This window comes from Danio rerio, chromosome 2, assembly GCF_049306965.1.
Source record: "Danio rerio strain Tuebingen ecotype United States chromosome 2, GRCz12tu, whole genome shotgun sequence".
NCBI classification, from domain to species: Eukaryota; Metazoa; Chordata; class Actinopteri; order Cypriniformes; family Danionidae; genus Danio; species Danio rerio.
In genome coordinates, this window is record NC_133177.1 from 416,474 (window position 1) to 435,000 (window position 18,527).

Genomic DNA, 18,527 nt, shown 5'->3' on the forward strand with positions numbered 1-18,527 from the left:
GCAGAAAGAGTTTGGCCTCATAAAATAATCCCCCAAACATGTCAAAAAAAGACAAAAACAACAATTTTATTCCGTCACTAATTGATATATATATATTCATCACAATGGAAATATTTTTGTGTTTAGAATATTTATTAGTGATGCATGCAATGATTACAGAATAACCAAAAAATGCAAAGAATGGCGATCGCTGATTTCTGAAATCACTTTCAACACTTGCAGAAAGAGACTGAAAGAGCAGAAGCACAGCTTCATCTGCAGAGGAACAACAGACTCTGAGCAAACCAAGACCAGACCTGAGATCAGCCTCCTAAAGGCTGCGTTCAGACAAGCTGCTCTCTCCACATCAGATGAGGAATCTGACATTACTGTGGAGGTTTTGACATCGTCTTTTTTAAATTCAACACATCTATATTTGAAACGTGTTATAAATATCCTCAATGTCCAGTGTTTGTGTTGTAGATCTCAGATGAGCGGACTGCTGGAAGAGGATGGGCTTGTGTTTTTCTTGTTTGTAGTTTTTTTGTTAAATGTGTGTGTGTTTTCACTAAAATAATAATAATAATAATAATAATAAAGTTATATATACTCCACACTGGCTATTCTGCTTGTTGCTCTGTACATATCTTTAGCTCTGTGATTTCCTCTCCTGTTTGAGCACGGGTTACCCAGATTTACTGATTTTCTAAAATCTCAACGCTACACTGTTTGTTTGTTTTCCAGACATTTTATAGGGTACGGTTGACATCCTAAACAGTAAAAAGAACATAAACTAAAAAAAACCTTGTAACACAGCCTGCAGGTCTACACATGCGTTTAGGAAAAGGCATAAGGGGAAAATCAGATCAGTTCATTCTGCATAAAGGCATCCTGATGTGATGAATATTTAGGCATAATGTCTCTGTTTCACTGTAGATAGTGGAACGATTGTTTTAATGAAATCTCCGTCTCTTAAAGTCGATGTTTGAGCAGACGCAGAAGCTTATTATGCTCCTGATTTATACTAACCTCATTCATCTCAAGCAGAACATTTACACTTATCAATCCCACAGATATTCATAGTTAGATAAACACCCACAAAGCAATGCTTAACACACGTCTAATAGACATCTAAACATGGACGTCTTGCATAAAGTTAAATTTGATCCATCAGTGAACGACTAATTGACGTCTATGAATAGTCCAAAACTAAACTACTCATCAAACACCCAGACTAGACAGATACCACTAACCCAAATTTAGCCTTGTTTTAGTAAAGCCGTCTTATGTTGAGACATCTATTAGACATCTAGTCAGCTTTTTAAACCCCTTATTGTCATCCCACATTTTAAACATCAATATTTGAGCATTAATTGAGCATAGATTTAAGATTGGTGTCATTTTAAAGAAGACAGATGTCAGATTGTAGCCGAAGTGGAAAAAAGGTTAAAGAGTTAAACCATTAGTTATGTGCCTACAATACATGTGTATATTAGTACATTACATGACATATTTTAGCCTAAAATTGACAGAACTTTAAAGCTAAACATTTGATCAAATTATATTCCAAATGTAAAGTTAACATCTCAAAAATTGAGTTTTTTTTCTGTAAGATTGTTTGGCCACACTACCAGACATAATCACCGTGTTTACATTGCTTACCATACAAAGGTTCCCCTGATGTTTTGCAGAATATAAACCATATTATTTTCTACTTTTGACAATATTTGTAAAGTAAACATAGAATTCTGATGTAGTATAGGCAGTTTGATAGCATTAGAGTTGAATTTAGCCTCCAAAAACACCTTTACATGTGGATTGCTGTAGCAAAGTAATACTTTACTACTCTAATGAGTGCTGTTGCAAATTAATAAACAACTGCTGCTTAGTAATATCTATCAAAAATCAGCCACCAGAAATGGAAACTAGAAATATTAAGAGTTCAAACGATATATAGATTGTCATGATTGCTTCACGTTTATACTGCAATATTATGGTTTAGAAATGTAGGTGTAAACGCTCACACAGGTTGTATGGTGACAGTAAACGTGTTTAATCTATCACTCTTCCTACATAATAATTGTATCCATGTCTTAGTCAAGCCGTCTAATGTTTAAACATCGATTTGACGTCTATCAGACTTCTTCTTCTAACCCCTTAACTGTCGCCTCCAGTTTATTAACATACCTTTGAGCATCAATTGAGCGTAGATTTAAGATTACCGTCATTTTGAAGAAGACAGGTGTCAGATTGTAGTTGAAGTGAGAAAATGTTAAATAAAACAAGTTACATTACTTAGAATTAATTTATAAAAACAGTACATTTATATTTTAATATATTACATAAAATACCTTTTTATACATAAAAAAGGTTTAGCCTACAGTTGACAGAAAATCAAAGCTAAGTACGTGATCAGTGTCTATTCCAAATCTCCAAAATATTGAGCTTTCAGTGAGATGTAGTTTGGCCGCAGTACCAAACATGACCACTAGGTCACCATACGGTTTTCATTAGTGAGAAAAGACGGGCACCACTTATGTTTTTGAGGAATATGAACCATATGTTTTCATACTTTTGACAATATTTGTAAAGTAAACATACAATTCTGATGTAGTATGGGCAGTTTGGTGGTATTAGAGTTGAATTTAGCCTCCGAAAACACTTTCACATGTGGATTGCTGTAGCAAAGTAATACTTTACTACTCTAATGAGTGCAAATTAATAAATCACTGTTATTACTAACTCAGTAATATCTATCAAAAATCAGCCACCAGATATGAAAACTAGAAATGTTGCGCATTCAAATGATATATAGCTTGTTATGATTGCTTCACGTTTATACTACAATATTATGGTTTAAATGTAAGTGTAAGCGCCCCCACAGGTTGTAAGGTGACAGAAAACGTGTTTCATCTATTACTCTTCACACATAACTATAAGCAGTGATGCATATCTACTCACACATCTTTGACCTTCCCATCGATATACAGTTCGTCATGTTTAGATTAAGATTTAATTGCAAAAATAAGATGTAAACATAAGCCTCCAGGAGGCGTTTAAGGGGTTAAACACAATGATGCTTGCTGGGTATCATCTGAGCAATTATTAATAGAGACTTGTCGCTAGGTCATTGTCAGTGTGCATTCTTTTCTAGATGCATTTTTAAAAAGCACAACCTTACAAAGCCCTTCCCACACACCGTACACGAGTACGGCTTTTCCCCACTGTGAGACATCAGGTGTGTCCTCAGGTCTGACTTCTGCACAAACGTTTTACCGCACTGATCGCAGTCAAAGGGCTTTTCCCCGGAGTGAATGAGCTTGTGGATCTGGAGACTCCTCCGCCATTTGAAACTCTTCCCGCACTCGTCACAGGTGTAGGGCTTCTCTCCGGTGTGGATCCTCTCGTGTCCCTGAAGGCTTCCAGAACTGGTGAAGCTCTTCTCGCAGTATGAACACTTGTAGGGCTTTTCTCCAGTGTGGATCTTCTGGTGCGCGTTTAACAGTGTGGACGTGGTGAAGGCTTTTCCACAATCCGAGCACACGAACTCCTTCACCCCGGCGTGTGCTTTCTGATGGTTTTTAAAAACGCTCAACCTCACAAAGCCCTTCCCGCACACCGCACACGAGTACGGCTTTTCTCCAGTGTGGGACATCATGTGGGTCTTCAGGTCTGACTTCTGCACAAACTTCTTCCCGCATTGATCACAGCTGAACTGCTTTTCTCCAGAGTGAATGAGCTTGTGGATCTGGAGGCTGTTCTCCCACTTGAAGCTCTTTCCACACTCGTCACAGGCGAACGGCTTCTCCTCGGAGTGGATTCGATGGTGCTTCTTAAACGCTCCCGACTGCTTGAAGGTCTTCTGGCAGAACGCACACTTATAGGGTCTTTTTTCGGTGTGGATCTTCTGGTGCGCTTTCAGCAGGGTGAACGTCGTGAAGGTTTGGCCACAATCCGTGCATGAATACTCGTTCACACCCGTGTGTGTTTTCTGATGGTGTCGAAAACGACACAAGCGCGCAAACCCCTTCCCGCAAAACTCACACGAGTAAGGTTTCTCGTTAGTGTGGGACATCATGTGGTCCCGCAGTTCTGACTTCTGAATATATCTCTTCCCGCACTGATCACAGCCGAAGGGCTTTTCTCCAGAGTGAATGAGCTTGTGGATCTGGAGACAGTTCGCCCATTTGAAGCTCTTTCCACACTCGTCGCATGTAAACGGCTTCTCTTCGAAGTGAATTCGCTGGTGATCGTCAAACGTTCCCGAGCGTCTGAAACTCTTCCCGCATAGGGAGCACGTGAACGGTTTCTCTCCGGTGTGGAGTCTCATGTGCACCTCCAGACTTGATTTAATTCGGAAGCTCTTCCCACATTCAGCGCAGGCGAACGGCTTCAATCCAATGTGGATGCCAATGTGCTGCTTGAGGTAATGCTTCTTTCTGAAGCTCTTTCCACATTGAGGACAGGTGAAAACGGTTTCAGTGTCTGCAGGTTGAGATTGCGTTTCTCCAACCGCACCATCTTGACATCCCTCCTCCTCCTCCTCTTTAATTTCTCTCTCTTCTTCCTTGACTATCATCAGGGCTGAAATAAAACACATCCTGACTTTAATTTCAAGTGACACCTCTATTATCTGCATTTTCAACAGTCTGTGGCCCTGCTTTTACATTAATACGTTTTAGTTTTAAAGGGTCACGAAACACCAGAACACATGTGTTTGAGCTGTTGACAGTGGTATATGTGTCCCACACTGCTAAAAACACTATTAGGACACCTATATTTCACTAAAAAGTGTAAATTGGTTGATTTTGCGTTATTTCAAGCAAATTCGTACTTCCGGTTTGAAACGAATTTTTGAAGCTGCGTCACGGTCATGAGATAATAGCGTGTATTCCAGCGTGCAGACTGGACGTCTGTGCCAGAGTGTGTCTTATTACGTCTTACAGTGTGCTGCATTAATGCATGAGTAAGGCTTGGTTCAAACGAATCAGCGCGCTCTATTGTGCAACTTCATTAATATTCATTACTGTCAGTGTTTAGACGACAGAGACGCCACGTTGTGTTGGCAAAACAAGCGTGAAGTGTTGCTTTTATAGTTTGCTGCAGTGAAGTTTTGTTTTCATTTTCTCTCTGTGAGAGCGCAGCTGGAGTCACGTGTGGATTAACAGTGTACGCGACGCTCGACAACAATAACTTACGTGTCTAAGGAGGAACATTGTTTGGTAAGTGAGCGACCAGTGCTCTTTGTTAAGTCAGTTTGTTCGTATTGAACTAAGTTAACTATTGCACCGAGTGTAAACATGTTAGCACCACAACCAAACTTTAACCTTGTGTAGGATTTTCGCCGCATTTAGTGACCGGAATAACACACGCGGCTTTCTGACACTACCTGCCGTGTGCATATAAGTTTCCGGGAAATGTGGTGGGTTTTTTTTCTCTCATTCGCCGTGTGGCATTAAACATTGCATGAAAAATACACGCTTAGAGCAGCTCCTCGAATCAAATATCTCGTTTGTGGCGAGGGGCATGAATGAATTCCCTGAATGAAAGAGCCAAACTGCTGTTAAAGTCCAACATTTAATCATTTGGCAAATAATTCGACTACAGATGTCCATGTAAACACCATCACTTTCTCCCGTGTGTGTGTGTGTGTGTGTGTGTGTGTGTGTTTTGACTCTGAAACTCGCGCTTGCCCAAATAGACACTCCCACACCCTCTCACTTTAGTTCCTCCGACACTCCCCCCTAAACAGAGCTGGACACGCCCACTTTTCCCGAAGTAGAGGTGTGAAAACACCCTGCTGAAACGAGGGCGTTTCATGGCCCTTTAAAACGGCCTTTTAGAATGAAAGTGATCCGCGTCCACACTTGTGTTTCACCTAGTGTTTCTGAACAACTCTCCGTCAACATTACACCACGGAAAACGCACATCACGTGACCACACACACACACACACACGCCGGCATGCACTGCAGCGCTGAGAGCTACACATCGGACATCAAGAATCTCCCGCTGGATTTAATCTTATTATATTTGTTAAGCGTGATATTTAATTAATTAAGACCCGACTTTGGTCTTCTGAATCTATGACTTGTTCTCAGGTAACGTGTTTTGGCTGAGCGCAAAGATCAGTTAATATATTAATGAATGTAACCGCAGACACTGATTCCGCACATTGTCTGACTGCCTGCCTTTATTTGCTATAATATATAAAGTTATTGTACGTTACACTTTTAAAAAGGCCATTATTGATTATTAAACTGATATTCAGCAATAGAGAGGGAATGTTTCATATTATCACTGAACATGAAAGGAGGCAGTGATGTTATCGGCTCTGTTTTGTTATAAACATGCACACAGTGAAGATGACGCTCATATAAATATGCAGCTACACGACGCCACAACATTTCTGCTGTCTGTTAAGTTGTTAATATCAAATGAAAATAGCAGTTCCTTATATCATGTGTTCATTTTACTTTAAACTAAAATGTATTAGTGTAAACAGGGCATTTGATTCTGGAAATCTGTCATTAATGAAGGATTAAAGATCTCCAACCTCTGTGTTCCTCAGTGTCTCCTGTGTTTTCTTGCTCCTCTTTAATAATCTTCTTTACACCGTCACAGCTCCACATCTGAGGGGAAAAGATCCAGCACACATTAATCTACCGCAGTGATCTCCAACCTTTTTCAGCCAATAATCTCAAACCTCAGCCTTGCAGACAATCAAGATCTACCAACTGAAAATGAAGACAGGAAAATGAAGCTTTTCCCAGAGATGGGTTGCGGCTGGAAGGGCATCTGCTGCGTAAAAACTTGCTGGATAAGTTGGCGGTTCATTCTGCTGTGGCGACCCCGGATTTATAAAGGGACTAAGCCGACAAGAAAATGAATGAATGAATGAAAAAAAAAATGCAGTTTTGCCTTTAGCATTTCTAACTTAAAGACATTTTTGAAAGTAGTATAAAGCACACATGACAGCTATAGATATAAAGGTGCTAATGCAATGGCAGAGATCACAGTTTGGGATGTTTGTTTTATTTTATTTTGCATGTGATGCATCTTGGCTGAATAAATGCATTTTTCAAATTTTTTAAAATTATTATTATTGTGGCGTTGATGCTCAATTGGTACTAATGGACCCAAAGAAAATCTCCCCCACACCATTACACCACCACCACCAGCCTGAACCGCTGATACAAGGCAGGATGATCCATGCTTTCATGTTGTTGAGGCCAAATTGTGAGTCGAGCATCTGAATGTGTCAGCAGAAATGGAGACTCATCAGAGCAGCAACGTTTCTCCAATCTTCTATTGTCCAGTTTTGGTGAGTCTGTGTGAATTGTAGCCTCAGTTTCCTGTTCTTAGCTGACAGGAGCGGCACCCGGTGTGCTCTTCTGCTGCTGTAGCCCATCCGCCTCAAGGTTGGACGTGTTGTGTGTTCAGAGATGCTCTTCTGCAGAGCTCGGTTGTAGCGAGTGCTTATTTAAGTTACTGTTGCTGGAACCAGTCTGGCCATTCTCCTCTGACCTCTGGCCTCATCAACAAGGCATTTGCGCCCACAGAACTGCCGCTCACTGGATATTTCCTCTTTGTTGGAGCATTCTCTGTAAACCCTAGAGATGGTTGTGTGTGAAAATCCCAGTAGATCAGCAGTTTCTGAAATACTCAGAGCAGCCCGTCTGGCAGCAACAACCATGCCACGTTCAAAGTCTCTTAAATCCCCTTTCTTCCCCATTCTGATGCTCGCTCTGACCTGCAGCAGATCCTCTTGACCATGTCTACATGCCTAAATGCAGTGAGCTGCTGCCATGTGATTGGCTGACATTTGCATTAACGAGCAGTTGGACAGGTGTACCTAATAAAGTGGTCGGTGAGTGTACATATACACTCACATCCATAACGAATGAATACATATTTACATATTAGATGTTTTATTATAGAAATTATAACAGAACACTTAGAACAGCATCATTTTCACTCACCGTGTCTGGAGCTGATGTTGTCCTCGAGATGATGCTTTATAATCAGTCTGCAGTGCTGAAGAGAGCCGTCTGTGAGGCAGCCCGGTGTGAAATAGTTATCAGGAGGACTCACAAAACAGCACATTTACACTAATAAAGCCTCCTCAGTGCAGACATGACCGCTGTTTATCTCCGTCAGCAAAACACTACTGAGACTGGACACATCTCCGACTGCTGAACTATTGATTCAGATGCACGTTATTACTCTCAGAAACAGTATGGTACAAACATTACTGCAAATATTATTAAGAGAATAATATAATATCGGTTATAAATAATATAATTTACCTAAATCCAGCAATCACCACACAACAGCGACTGCAGCGGTTGTTTCTTCCTCTCCGTGTTGTTATTCGCGGTTAAAGCTGAAGCAGAGCAGCGCCATCTGCTGAACTGGAGGAATGAGCGAAACACACACTAAACGACTAGAGCTAGATATGAAGACAAGACATAACATAAGACAGCAGAGATAACAGCATTAATGGCGTTTAAAAACAAAACAAAACAAAAAAAAAAAACATACCGGATGCACTTTCTGACATCATAACAACGGAATAAGGCAGAATAAAGGTCATGTGATTGGATTTAAGGTCCAGAAGATTAAGAAGACCAACCAGCAAGTAAATATGCCATGCCTCTATTTTCTTTATATATATATATATAGTCCTTTTAAAAAAGTGATATCTATACAGTTAAAAGAAAATCTGTAATCTTACGGTTTATTTTCAGCAGCTGAGGTGACGGAAATAAACCGTAAAATAACGGCTGTTAAATTACAGAAATTTACTGTAAAATAATGGACATTACAGATATTTATATAAATTTCTGGTAAACTTCTGTAATTCAACCTCTGTTATTTTACAGTAAATTTAACAGCCGTTATTTTACGGTTTATTTCCGTCACCTCAGCTGCTGAAAATAAACTGTAAAATTAGTTTTTTTGCAGTGTACAGTATAATGCATTGTCAATGAAAAAGTATTTGTGTTTCGCTTAAGATTATGATTTTTATGAATAATAAACACACTTTACCCTGTAAAAGGTGTTTGTGGGTCACTGACTGAACTGGCTGAATCGGCCTCTGCAGCCCTTCCATAGTAGAAAAACAGATACCACTGAAGTCAATGGTTACCAGGTTGACAACATTCCTCGAAATATCTTCTTTTATATTGAACAGAAGGAAAACTCCTGAATTTTTGGGTGAACTGACCCTTTAAATGTTTCTGTCACTGTGTACTTTTGCTGGAATCGTTTCGCTGGTAGTTTACACATGGTGTGAGAGTTCAGAAAAGTCCAAACAGTGAGTAAATCACCTTTAAAGTTAAACAACTGAAGCTCTTAACAATGCACATCACTTAATTAAACATTAAGCTTTAATGTACTTACAATTAAACATTTACAAAATGTCTGCATGGAACATGAGCCTTACTGAATATTACAATCAATATAGTCAGAAATGAAAATACAGTGCATGTTCGGCTAATCCTACACATGCATGTAACATAACAGAAATGCTTCTTTTGTATATATAAAATTAGAATTATTAATATTAGCTATTGGCAAATATATATCCACACTGGATTTGTGCATATTTACACTTTCCACATAGAAACATGCAGCGCCAGCCTAATGAACACAGCTCATTCATTCATTCATTCTTTCTCTTTTCGGCTTAGTCCCTTTATTAATCAGGGGTCACCACAGTGGAATGAACCGCCAACTTATCCAGGATATGTTTTACACAGCGGATGCCCTTCCAGCTGCAACCCATCACTGGGAAACACCCATACACACCCATTCACTATACCTGTACCGCATGTGTTTGGACAGTGGGGGAAACCGGAGCACCCGGAGGAAACCCATGCCAACACGGGGAGAACATGCAAACTCCACACAGAAACGCCAACTGACCCAGCCGAGACTCAAACCAGAGACCTTCTTGCTGTGAGGTGATTGCATGACAGCTCATCCTGTGTAATGTGTGTGTTAGTGGCTCAGCGCTGGCATCTTCATAATGTTCAGCAGACAGAAGGTCAGACGGGTCTGGATTTGGCAGACTGATGCTCAGTTTGGTGTCAGTGTGTCAGCGCGGTGATCTTGCGGCAGCTCTGCTGTTTCACATGTCTCAGTAAATGACTGAACTGGCTGAATCTGCCTGCGCACGCGGGACACTGGAAGGGTTTCTCCCCCGTGTGAACGCGCTGGTGTTTCTTCAGGTTTCCAGACTCAGCGAAGCTCTTCCCGCAGTGTGAACAGCTGTATGGTTTTTCCCCGGTGTGTATGCGCTGGTGCATCTTCAGCTCGCTGGCTCTAGTGAACGCAGCGCCGCAATCCACACACACATGCGCCTTCACCCCCGCGTGCTTCTTCTGGTGGTCTTTAAAGTAGCACAGCCATAAGAAGCTCTTCCCGCAGAAGGAGCAGACGTACGGCCGCTCATCACTGTGGATCTTCAGGTGCCTCTTCAGGTGAGCAGACAAGAGGAACTTCTGCCCGCACTGCTCGCAGCTGAACGCGCGCTCTCCGGTGTGTGATAGGCGGTGTGTTTTCAGGCTGGTGGCGTGTGTGAAGCTCTTCCCACACTGTGCGCACGCAAACGGCTTCTCTCCGGTGTGTATGCGCGAGTGATCGGTCAGGTTGGCTTTGTGTGTGAAGCGTTTCCCGCACTGCTGGCAGCCGAAGCGCCGCTCGCCGGAGTGTATGCGCGTGTGGTCCTTCAGGTTCCCCTTGTGTGTGAAGCTCTTCCCGCACTGCACACACGCGTACGGTTTGTCTCCGGTGTGTGTGTTCATGTGATCCTCCAAATGGCCTTTCTGTTTGAAGCTCTTTCCGCAGTGGGAGCAGATGAGAGAGGCTTTCTCTGTGCGTTTGGGTGTTTCTGGGGTTAATAATGTGTGCGGGGCTTCATCCGCTTCCTGAGTTTCCTCTTTAATCTCCACTCGGTCTGAAAATAAAAGGAGGATATGAAAACTCACGATATTTTACTGCACTTTCTAAAGAGATAGTTCACTCATAAATCCATATTTACTCATCCTTTACTTGATTTAAACCTTTATTCTGTTGAACACAAAATGAGATGTTTTGAAGAATGTTGGACAACTGTAGCCATTGATCAAAATCATCTTTTTTCTTTGAAAATTAAAATAAGCAATGAAAATTTAAATGCTTGACAGGTAAAAAAAACAAACAAATATATATATATATATATACAAAAAATCAAGATATTTTGAAGAATGCTGGAAACCTGTAACCATTGACTTCAATTGTAGGAAAACAAATACAATGTAAGTGAATGGTTACAGGTTTCTAACCTTCTTCAAAATGTTTTCTTTTATGTTCAACGGAATAAGCTTCCTGTTTTTCTGGAATTTTATGCATGGATGGATGATTGCATACATAGATATGGATAGAAGGGTGGATGGATGGATGGATGGATGGATGGATGGATAGATAGATGACTAATAGATGGATGATTGGATAGATAGATGGATGAATGGATGGGTAAGACATGAATGGATGATTGGATATATATAGATAGATGGAGGGATGGATGAATGGGTGGATGGATAAAAAGATAGATAGATGGATGACTGACATAGATAGATGATCTGGTAAATAGATGGATGGATGAATAGATGGGTGATTGGATAGATAGATAGATTGATGAATGAATTGATGGATAAAAACATAGATGGATGATTGGATATTTAGATGGATGGATGGACAAAAAGATAGTTAGATGGATGATAAGATGTATAGACGGATGGATAGATGAATGATTGAATAGATCATGACAGATGGATGACTGACATAAATGGATGGATGGATGATTGGATATATAGATGGATGGATAAAAAATGGATGGATAATTGAATCTAGAGAGAGATGGATGGATGGATAAAAAGATAGATAGATGGCTGGATAGATTATGAACAGTGTCAATAATACATATATGATGTATATCTATACCAGGCAAACAGAAGCACAGTAGGACACACACCTCTTGGTTCGTTGTGGTCATCCTTTAATATTCTGAATGGTTGTGGATCGCTCACGTCTCCAATCACCACTCGCACAAAGTCCATCTCTTCAGGTGTGTGTGTGTGTGTGTGTGTGTGTGTGTGTGTAACAGGATTATTCCTGTTCTTCTGAGTCTGAAACACTGTAGGCGGAGCTTCACTGCAGATGTCAATCAAGGTCATGTGATGCTGTGGAAGTTCAGGTCTGCAGAGTCAAATTGACATAATCAAGAATAAATCAGGACAGAAACACACACACACACAAACACACACACACACACACACACACTCAGCTGTGCATCTTTATAAGGATTACAGTTAAAAATACTGAAAAAGGATTAATTCCAGATTTAATAGATGCTTAACTATTAATAATGTCAAATTGTCAAAATAATCGCTGTATTTCAACCTCTTTATATGAAACTTACTTTACTTTCTTTAAGAAATCAGAATCTGTTCACACTTTAATAATTTACAAACAACTTTAAAACCAAATATATCACACAACACTGACGCAACAAGCTCCATAGACCATTATAGTGAATACTGCAGTGTTTTAAACCATTTTACAGTAAACTTCAACTGATCTGTTGTGGTGATTCTACAGTTGCTATGGTGACAATAACTATAGTTATATAAACAAACGACCCGATACCGTAGTTTTCTACAGTTATGGAGTATATTATGCTACAATACACCGCAGTTTACTGTAGTAAAACTATATAATACTGCAGTATTTATTAAAGTTTATCTGTTTTATATGTGGTGAGACACACTTTAGGAGGACACTAACTGTAAATTCTACTCATATAAATAATAAATTAAATGTAGACAATAATGTAAGATATGAATAATTTAATTCAGTGAGTTATTAATCTCGTTATTGATGTTTACAGGCCTCAAACCATCACATTACACTCGGCAATAATCTACCTTTTCTACTTTATCCACACACAATGGCTTGAAAAGGACTCGCGTGTTACAGGAGCACACTTATCAAAGCCTCTGAGAATAATTAATGTTAAATTGTCTTGATGAAAACTGAAGCGATCAAAAGCACAAACCTGTCTCACAACAGCAACAGCAGACGCACGCGCCGTCTTCTGGTGACGTCATGACGTCCTGCAGCCAAACAATAATAAAAGTCTCTTTACTATAGACTACTGTGAATTTTTGTGGTAACGATAAATACACTATTTTTTAATATCTTTTTTCCATTGCATTTATACAAATATTTTCTGCACTGTTGTTGAGAACTTAATTACAAGCAAACTTAATATATCTGTCAAAGTAGGCGGGTCTGTTAAAATGATATGTAAATGATTGCGATATTGAAAATTATTTAAAAACCTACAATATTTTATTACTGGTTGTAATAGCGAAGTTTCTTCCAAATGATGAAATTGTCGACTTATAAACCTATTATTATTATTATTGTCCAGTTTATCAACGAATTTAAGCAGTCTTGCAATATGGTATTTAAATTTGAATCACAAAAAGCTGTCAGGACTTGTAATATTATTGGCAAATTTGAAATAGACACATAAACAATATTTCTTTTTGTTACTCGTGGCTTTTATTGTTCTATTCTCCCTGTAATAATGTGTACTGATGGTAATAATGTGTATTTGCATTGTTATGTTTTAATATGCTATAAGAAATAATACAAAATAAAAGTCTATTTCATTTCATCAGATAATGCTTGACCGGAGATTTCCTAAAAGTGTAGTTTAATTTTAACACTCTCCTCTTAACAGTCAATACATGTCAAACACATAAATCACAGGCCTTATTGGTATTTCTTAAGAAAAGAAAATGCTGCTAATCAAACAGTTATTTATTCACAGAAATGTACATTTATTGCACATCACTGCAGTTGAAGAAAAATAGGAATGAAACATTCTTGAAATGTGCCTACAATTCTGAAAGACGTCTGATGACTCTTGATTAATGTGTTCATATGACAACAGCAGATTTCCATCATGAGATATGAAAAGTAGTTCAGTTCTGTCACCGTGACTCTGTTATTGTTGACATTTGGTTCCACTGTATGTCCACACATGAAGCGGAATGACAATAAAGCTTGACTTGACTTGACAATTCAGATGCTGTCAACTCTGTTACCGTCAACACTGTTGCTGTGAACTCTGTTAGTCAACTCTCTTAATGTAAACTCTGTCATTGTAGACTCTGTTACCGACGACTCTGATACCATCGTCGACTTTGATCCCGATGACTCTGATACCGTCGACTCTCTGTTAGTGTTAACTCTGTTATTGTCAACTCTGTTATCATTAACTCTCTTAAAGTTAACTCACCTAACATAAACTGTCATCGTCAACTCTGTCTCCGTCGACTTAGTCACTGTCGACTCTGTAATCAACTCTCTTAAAGTCAACTCACTTAACATAAACAGTCATCGTCGACTCTGATACCGCCGACTCTGATACCGCCGACTCTGTCACCGTCGACTCTGTCTTCGTCGACTCTGTCACTGTTAACTCTGTTTTAGTCAACTCTCTTAACGTAACCCGTCATCGTCGACTCTGTCACTGTCAACTTTGTTACTGTCAACTCTGATACGGTCGATTATGATACGTCGACTCTGATACCGTCGACTCTGTCTTCGTCGACTCTGTCACTGTTAACTCTGTTTTAGTCAACTTTCTTAACGTAACCCGCCATCGTCGACTCTGTCACTGTCAACTTTGTCACCATCGACTGTTATCGTCGATTCTGTTATCGTCGACTCTGTCACCGTCGACTCTGTCTTCGTCGACTCTGTCACTGTTAACTCTGTTTTAGTCAACTCTCTTAACGTAACCCGTCATCGTCGACTCTGTCACTGTCAACTTTGTTACTGTCAACTCTGATACGGTCGATTATGATACGTCGACTCTGATACCGTCGACTCTGTCTTCGTCGACTCTGTCACTGTTAACTCTGTTTTAGTCAACTTTCTTAACGTAACCCGCCATCGTCGACTCTGTCACTGTCAACTTTGTCACCATCGACTGTTATCGTCGATTCTGTTATCGTCGACTCTGATACCGTCGACTCTGATACCGCCGACTCTGATACCGCCGACTCTGATACCGCCGACTCTGATACCGCCGACTCTGACACCGCCGACTCTGACACCGCCGACTCTGACACCGCCGACTCTGACACCGCCGACTCTGACACCGCCGACTCTGTCACCGTCGACTCTGTCTTCGTCGACTCTGTCACTGTTAACTCTGTTTTAGTCAACTCTCTTAATGTAACCCGTCATCGTCGACTCTGTCACTGTCAACTTTGTCACCATCGACTGTTATCGTCGACTCTGTCCTAGTCGACTCTGATACTGTTGACTCTGTCACCGTCGACTCTGTCACTGTTAACTCTGTTTTAGTCAACTCTCTTAACGTAACCCGCCATCGTCGACTCTGTCACTGTCAACTTTGTCACCGTCGACTGTTATCGTCGACTGATACCCTCGACTCTGATACCTTCGGTTCAGCCCAGCTCTCCATCATGTAATATAAGCACTTTTTACGTTCCCTCTGCCTGTTTCCGCTTCAGACAGTGCTTCTTCATATGCGCCAGCTGAAAGATACCACTACCAAAGCTCATCCCGCATGAAGGACAGTCGTATGTCTTTGTCGCGTTCTGCGCTCGCTCCTGTGTGTTCAGCACTCCTGCCACAGCCAAACTCGAACCCGTGCCGCATTTCTCCTCCGCATACAATCTCTTGCGCAGTTTCAGCTCCTCAGCAAAGGGCGTCAGCACGACATGAGTTTCCTGATGCGCAGACAAATTCCCCAGCCTCTTAAAACTCCTGCCGCACACGTTACAAACAAACGGCCGCGCATCCGAATGCTCTCTGAGGTGAACCTGCAGGTGTGAATCCTCGAGGAAATGTTCTCCGCAATAATCACACTTGAAGCCGTGTGAGGAGTGAACGTGCCTATTCAAACAGCTCTTCCTGATAAACCTCATGTCGCAATGCGAACACTTGAACTTCTTCTCTCCCGAGTGAATCTTTAAGTGATTCCTGAAGTCTCCTTGATATGTGAAGCGTCTTGTGCAGATCTGACATGAATACGGTTTGACTCCGGTGTGAATGCGCATGTGTATTTTCAACGCTCCGCTTCTGGAAAAGCTCTTCCCGCACTGCACACAGACGTACGGTCTCTCTCCGGTGTGGATGCGCATGTGAATTTTCAGGTGTGCTTTACTCCTCAAAATGTTCCCACATTGAGGACAGCTCACAGAGTTTAATCCGGAGTGAATCTGCATGTGATTTCTGAGGTTTACTTTATCGATGAAGCTCTTTCCGCATTGATCGCACTGAAACGGCTTCTCTCCGGTGTGTATGCGCATGTGTCTTTCGATGCTGGACTGATATATGAAGCTCTTTCCGCATCGATCACAGGTATATGGCTTATTTTGGGAGTGTGTTTTAATGTGGGACTTGAGGGTTTTCTTTAAAGTGAAACTCTTGCCGCATTGAGTGCATCTGAAAGGCTTTTCTCCGCTGTGACAGTACTTGTGGATTTTAAGATCATTTTTGTATGTGAATCTCCGGCCGCATTGATCGCATTTAAAGGGCTTTTCTCCGCTGTGGATCAGCATGTGTCTCTCTAAACTGGATTGAGCTGTAAAGCACTTCTCGCACTGATCGCAAGCGTACGGTTTATTTCCAGTGTGAGTGTTTATATGAGATTTAAGACACTTTTTTAGAGTGAACCTCTTCCCACATTGATCGCATGCGTACGGTCTGTCTGTCGACTGTTCGAGATGGATTTTTTGTTCTGTTTTTACTTCTGTTATTGGAGAATCGAGGGGGTTTTGATCCTGACCTTCCTCTTTTACTTCCATCAGGTCTGGAGTTTCCTCTTTGACTCGCATCAGGTCTATATTAAATTAAAAAAAATTTCAAACGTCAACAATAATAGGAAACAAAACAGCATTTTTCATAATTAGAAATAATACATTTTTATTTTTTCTAATTTATTTATTTTTTTCTGTTTAATTATTACTGTCAACAATATTAAAAAGTTTTCATTAATAAGTTAACATTAATTAATTAACATTTCGTTAATAAGAATATTAAATATTTTTATTGTTATTATTTTGCTAATTAATAAATTCATCTGTTTTTTCAGTTTGCTTTTTTAATGTCAACAATAATAAGAAATAATTCATAAATAAGAGTAATAAATTTGAGCATTATTCTAATTTATTAGTCCTGTTTATGTATTAATGTCATTAATAATAGAAAACGTAAAAGGTACATAAATAAGAATAATAAATTGTATTAATGATTTTAATTCATTCATTTATCTATTTTTTGTTTATTCATATATTAATGTCAACAGCTATAGAAAACTAAAGAACATTTCATAAATAAAAATACATTTTATTATAATTTAATTTTTAAAAATTCTGTTTATGTAATAATGTCAACAATAATAGAAAAAATAAAAGTACATTTCATAAATAGGAATAATACATTTTATTATTGTTATTCTAATTAATTTATTTATCTGTTTATTAAGGTCAACAAATAATAGAAAACTTGAAAATACATTTCAAAAACAAGAATAATAAATGTCATTATTATTATTATTTTTCAAATTTATTAATTTATCTATTATTTATGTTTATTTATTTATTTAATAACGTCAACAATAATAGAAAACAAAAAGTACAATTTATATATAAGAATAATAAATTTTAATATTATTACTATTCTACTTCATTGATTTTTTTATTAATCTCAACAACAACAGAAAACAAAAAAGTATTTCATAAATAAGAATAAAAAAGAAGGTAATGATTCGCACTCAATTGCTTCGTACTGTTTTTATTTTTACTTTTTCTTACATTTTACGGGTGATAACAGACAGAATAAATAAATAAGAATAACACATTTTATTATTAGAATTATAATCCATTCATTTATCTGTTCGTCAGTGTATTTAATAGAGTCAACAGTAATAGAAAACCTAAAAGTACATTTCAGTAATAAGAATAATAAATTGTATTATTATTATTATTTTTTTAAATATAATTCATGAATTTATCTATTTTTTTGTTTATATATTAATTTCCACAACAATAAAAACAAAAAGTTCATTTCATAAATAAGAATACGTTTTATTATTATTATTATTCATGTATCTATTTTTTCTGTTTAATAAGGTCAACAATAATAGAAAACATTTCACAAAATATTTATAATACATTTTATTATTGTTATTCTAATTCATTTATTTAATCTTATTAAATACATTCATTCATTTTCTGCTTATTTATTAATGTCAACAATAATTGAAAACTTACAGCACATTTTATAAATGAGAATAATAAATTGTACTATTATTTCAATTAATTATTTATCTATTTTTTCTGTTTATTTAATATTGTCCATTTTTGACATTTATTAATGTCAACAACAATAGAAGACTTTAAAAAACTAAAATAAATAAGAGTAATACATTTGGCTAAATTAGATGGATATTAT

General features: G+C 38.7%; 3 protein-coding genes across 11 annotated transcripts in view; all 3 read right to left on the minus strand.

Moving 5' to 3' along the window:
- Positions 1-113: 113 nt before the first annotated feature.
- Positions 114-18,527, minus strand: part of znf1014 (zinc finger protein 1014) — a 560,414-nt gene continuing 542,000 nt past the window's right edge. Inside the window, exons 1-5 of one of the 8 annotated variants that reach the window (XR_012384474.1) lie at positions 8,288-8,360; positions 7,961-8,029; positions 6,535-6,610; positions 2,448-4,563; positions 114-2,085 (exon numbers count right to left, since the gene is read on the minus strand). Coding sequence is in view for 4 of the 8 variants with exons in the window: in XM_068222611.2 (XP_068078712.1) it covers positions 3,113-4,563; positions 6,535-6,610 (1,527 nt within the window). In the remaining 4 variants the exon portion in view is untranslated. Of the gene's footprint in view, positions 4,564-6,534; positions 7,161-7,960; positions 8,206-8,287; positions 8,361-18,527 lie in introns of those variants that run through there. The other 7 variants (XR_012384473.1, XR_012384472.1, XM_068222611.2 and 4 more) reach the window with 7 other exon arrangements.
- On the minus strand, positions 9,351-13,124 carry LOC100332787 (uncharacterized). 2 transcript variants are annotated; one of them, XM_002660687.8, is made up of 3 exons: positions 13,081-13,124; positions 11,998-12,221; positions 9,351-10,941 (listed from the first exon to the last, which is right to left on the minus strand). In XM_002660687.8, the coding sequence occupies exons 2-3, from the start codon at positions 12,197-12,199 to the stop codon at positions 10,073-10,075; spliced, it is 1,071 nt and encodes a 356-aa protein (XP_002660733.3). In that variant the 5' UTR covers positions 12,200-12,221; positions 13,081-13,124; the 3' UTR covers positions 9,351-10,072. The 2 variants fall into 2 exon arrangements, with proteins under 2 accessions (XP_002660733.3, XP_073778116.1); XM_073922015.1 differs by having other exon boundaries at positions 12,950-13,124.
- LOC101886047 (uncharacterized) overlaps positions 13,730-18,527 on the minus strand; it is a 6,587-nt gene continuing 1,789 nt past the window's right edge. Inside the window, exon 3 of the mRNA XM_005171082.5 lies at positions 13,730-16,914. Coding sequence (XP_005171139.1) covers positions 15,551-16,914 — 1,364 coding nt within the window. The 3' untranslated portion in view covers positions 13,730-15,550. The remainder of the gene's footprint in view (positions 16,915-18,527) is intronic.